The sequence below is a fragment of the Tigriopus californicus genome, chromosome 2 (genome assembly GCF_007210705.1).
Source record: "Tigriopus californicus strain San Diego chromosome 2, Tcal_SD_v2.1, whole genome shotgun sequence".
NCBI lineage: Eukaryota > Metazoa > Arthropoda > Copepoda > Harpacticoida > Harpacticidae > Tigriopus > Tigriopus californicus.
Genome location: NC_081441.1, coordinates 12,701,392 through 12,704,205, shown reverse-complemented (window position 1 = coordinate 12,704,205; position 2,814 = coordinate 12,701,392). Strand labels below are relative to the sequence as shown.

At 42.4% G+C, this 2,814-nt stretch overlaps 1 protein-coding gene across 1 annotated transcript; it reads left to right on the top strand.

Annotated features, from left to right (window-relative positions):
- Positions 1 to 1,910: 1,910 nt before the first annotated feature.
- On the top strand, positions 1,911 to 2,814 carry LOC131893296 (large ribosomal subunit protein eL22-like). The gene is made up of 2 exons (XM_059243281.1): positions 1,911 to 2,047; positions 2,191 to 2,814. Exon 2 carries the CDS (start codon positions 2,235 to 2,237, stop codon positions 2,679 to 2,681), a length of 447 nt encoding a protein of 148 aa, XP_059099264.1. The 5' UTR covers positions 1,911 to 2,047; positions 2,191 to 2,234; the 3' UTR covers positions 2,682 to 2,814.

Genomic DNA, 2,814 nt, shown 5'->3' with positions numbered 1-2,814 from the left:
AATAAATCAAGGATCAAGATTGAATGAAGAAACGTCAACATCAAGCAAAAATGCAATATTTTTTTAAAAATATGCACAGTTTATGTTTTGAGGACGGAAATGTAATTGTAAATTGCAATTGAACTATGTCATTTTTTTCTACCGTCATTTTGCAAAACTGCCTCTTTCAACTAAGAATGATGACAAATCTCACTGGTTTCATCATTTCAACCACGGAAAAATGCACATTAACTTGGTTGGCTCTTAGTACAGCACATTTTCTTGCCTCTTAATGCCATGACTAGACACTGCCAAAATATGCGGTATTCGCTTTTGTTGTTTTTTAACAAATTTGTTTGCACTTAAAGCAAATTTTGGCTTCATGCCGAGGCGAAAAGAAATCGGCATTTTTTGCGACAAACGGAAGCTCGTACCTGACCTCTCACAATAAAACTATTAGATGCTCCATAAATATCAGTAAAAGCAGTGGGTTTGCTACCAAGTTGGGCCAATGGCAGTTGTTACTTTGATTGTCAATGCAAATGTCCAATGCTTTTGACTGAACTAAAGGGATGAACCACCTGAAGCTTCCAAGTCTACTCAAATGATTAGTCATTAATCAACACAATAAAATGAGACATGAGAGCAGCTTTGGGGCCGTGAATTTTTGCTCTTACATCCGATGTCTTCTTATATCCGATACTCCAGTTCCGCGGCTCCAGAGGCTAAACTGATTACAGAAAACATATTTTTTAGCAATAATTTGATGTAGTTTTCTGGTCCAAACAAAATGCAACCATAAAAATCGAGAAAAATAAACAAAATGCAAAGAGGGAAGTGTGTCCGCTGTATGTTAAAGTAAATAATTTGTTTGTTTTTATGAGAGAGCGGCTGAAAACTTGCTTTTGTAAAATGTCTGGACCAGTTTCCATCGAAAACTTCATTGTGGAGCGCGGGAAATAAAAAATAAAAATATTTTGCCGCTTTCAATTCTGCTCTTATATCCGCTACTACTTATCTATACTTTACTATATAATTTGATTCGGGGGATTCACAATTCTGCTCTCATATCCGATTTGCTCTTATATCCGATGCTCTTATATCCAATTTTTACCGTAGAAGTTTGCTTTGCTTGAGCGGCAAAAAGATTCACTTCTATGTTTACCTACACATGAAGGCTTGCAGGGGTACCGACCGCATTGGTAGAGCATTCGCTTTCCAATTTGCGAATCCTGGTTCGATCCCGGGGAAGCCAAGTCCAAGTTTCTTTGCGGTATTTAAATTACAGCATGAGTTGCTGCTTTAACAGCTTAAATGGGCGAATCTGCGGTCATTCCCGAGGGTGAGGTAATAATTATTGTTGGCTGTGACGGCGAAGCGGTAATTTCCCTCAATTGGGACACCCATTAATCAGATGGCAGGCCGAGCGAGAGAGCTGCCATCTAACTTTGTAACAAACAAAACAAACAAACAAACAACCTACACATGTCCCAATTGCTTTCAAAATTGTCTCTATCCGGCCTTTTTTTTTAATTTCAATGCACCTCATCAACAAAAGGCTCATCTTTTCAATTTTTTTGGCCAGCTTTTTTAACCGCTGCCATGCATATTTTAGGCTTTAGAGTATATCTTCGGATGTTTTGATCGGTTTTGTGCTTATACAGCCGTCTCCAACAAAAATAAAAAAAAATGCTCCAACTTTTGAATCCAACACAGCATTCAATTAAAGACTAAAGAATCAGCCAGTCAAGTCAAAGATGGGTCAAACTCGCCTCATCATTTTCGACTCAATGGCAGTCCCAAATACGAAACATTCAAGTGCAACACGGGCTCGCCCACGGTATCCCGGCCCCAGAGTGGCCGAGCTTTTAAAACTAATCATTACGAAGTACATGATTTAAAATCATAACACATCTATACGCTCTCGCCAGTTAATCGATTCTCGGTCCTCGGCCCATCTTTGTAAACATCATTGCTGGGAACGGACCTCAACAGCTGGCTTTTCCATCAACAAATTGTCGCGCAACCTTCAGCTCTTCCTTTTCCGACTTCAACAGCGTTCGATCAGGTAAGACTCAATTTCGCTCCTCGGCCAATCTTTGAAAATCTGCCCCATCCCCCTCTCAACCCATGTCTTACGGGCCTCAACCCCAATCTGAATGTTCCCCATTCATCGGATCGCCAATCTCAGACCTTCTGTCTTGTTCACAGATACCCTGAGTAACGGTTGAATCCGACCCTTGCGTGTCTTCATCATGGTGAACGTGGCTGCTAAGAAGAGTGCGGGCGGCAAAGGGGCCAAGCGTCCCGGCAAACAAGTCCTTAAGGGCAAGGGCGGCAAGGTTATTAAGGTGTCCAAGAAGTCGCAACTCAAGTTCAACATCGACTGCTCGCACCCTGTGGAGGATGGCATCATGAACTGCGACGACTTCAAGACCTACCTGCAAACCCGCATCAAGGTGGCTGGCAAGACCGGCAATATGGGCAAGGATGTGAGCCTGGGCCGGGAGAAGCATCGCATTACCTTGAGCTCGTCGGTGCCGTTCTCCAAGCGTTACCTGAAGTACTTGACCAAGAAGTACTTGAAGAAGAACAACTTGCGGGATTGGCTTCGCGTGGTGGCCGCCTCCAAGGACTCGTATGAGTTGCGATACTTCCAGATCAACAACGACGAGGAAGAGGAGGAAGACGACAACGAATAGATGGAGATACCTTTTCATGTCTGCTTGTCTAGCTGCCCCCTTTGAAATGATCCAATAAAATCCTGGTCCAGGAATGATCCGATAATCTTGTCGTTCGAGTCATTTTTGAAACACGTGTTGATTTTGTTGCAGA

Bases quoted from the DNA above. Each gene is read 5' to 3' on its own strand.
- LOC131893296 (XM_059243281.1), top strand. From the start codon at position 2,235: ATGGTGAACGTGGCTGCTAAGAAGAGTGCGGGCGGCAAAGGGGCCAAG.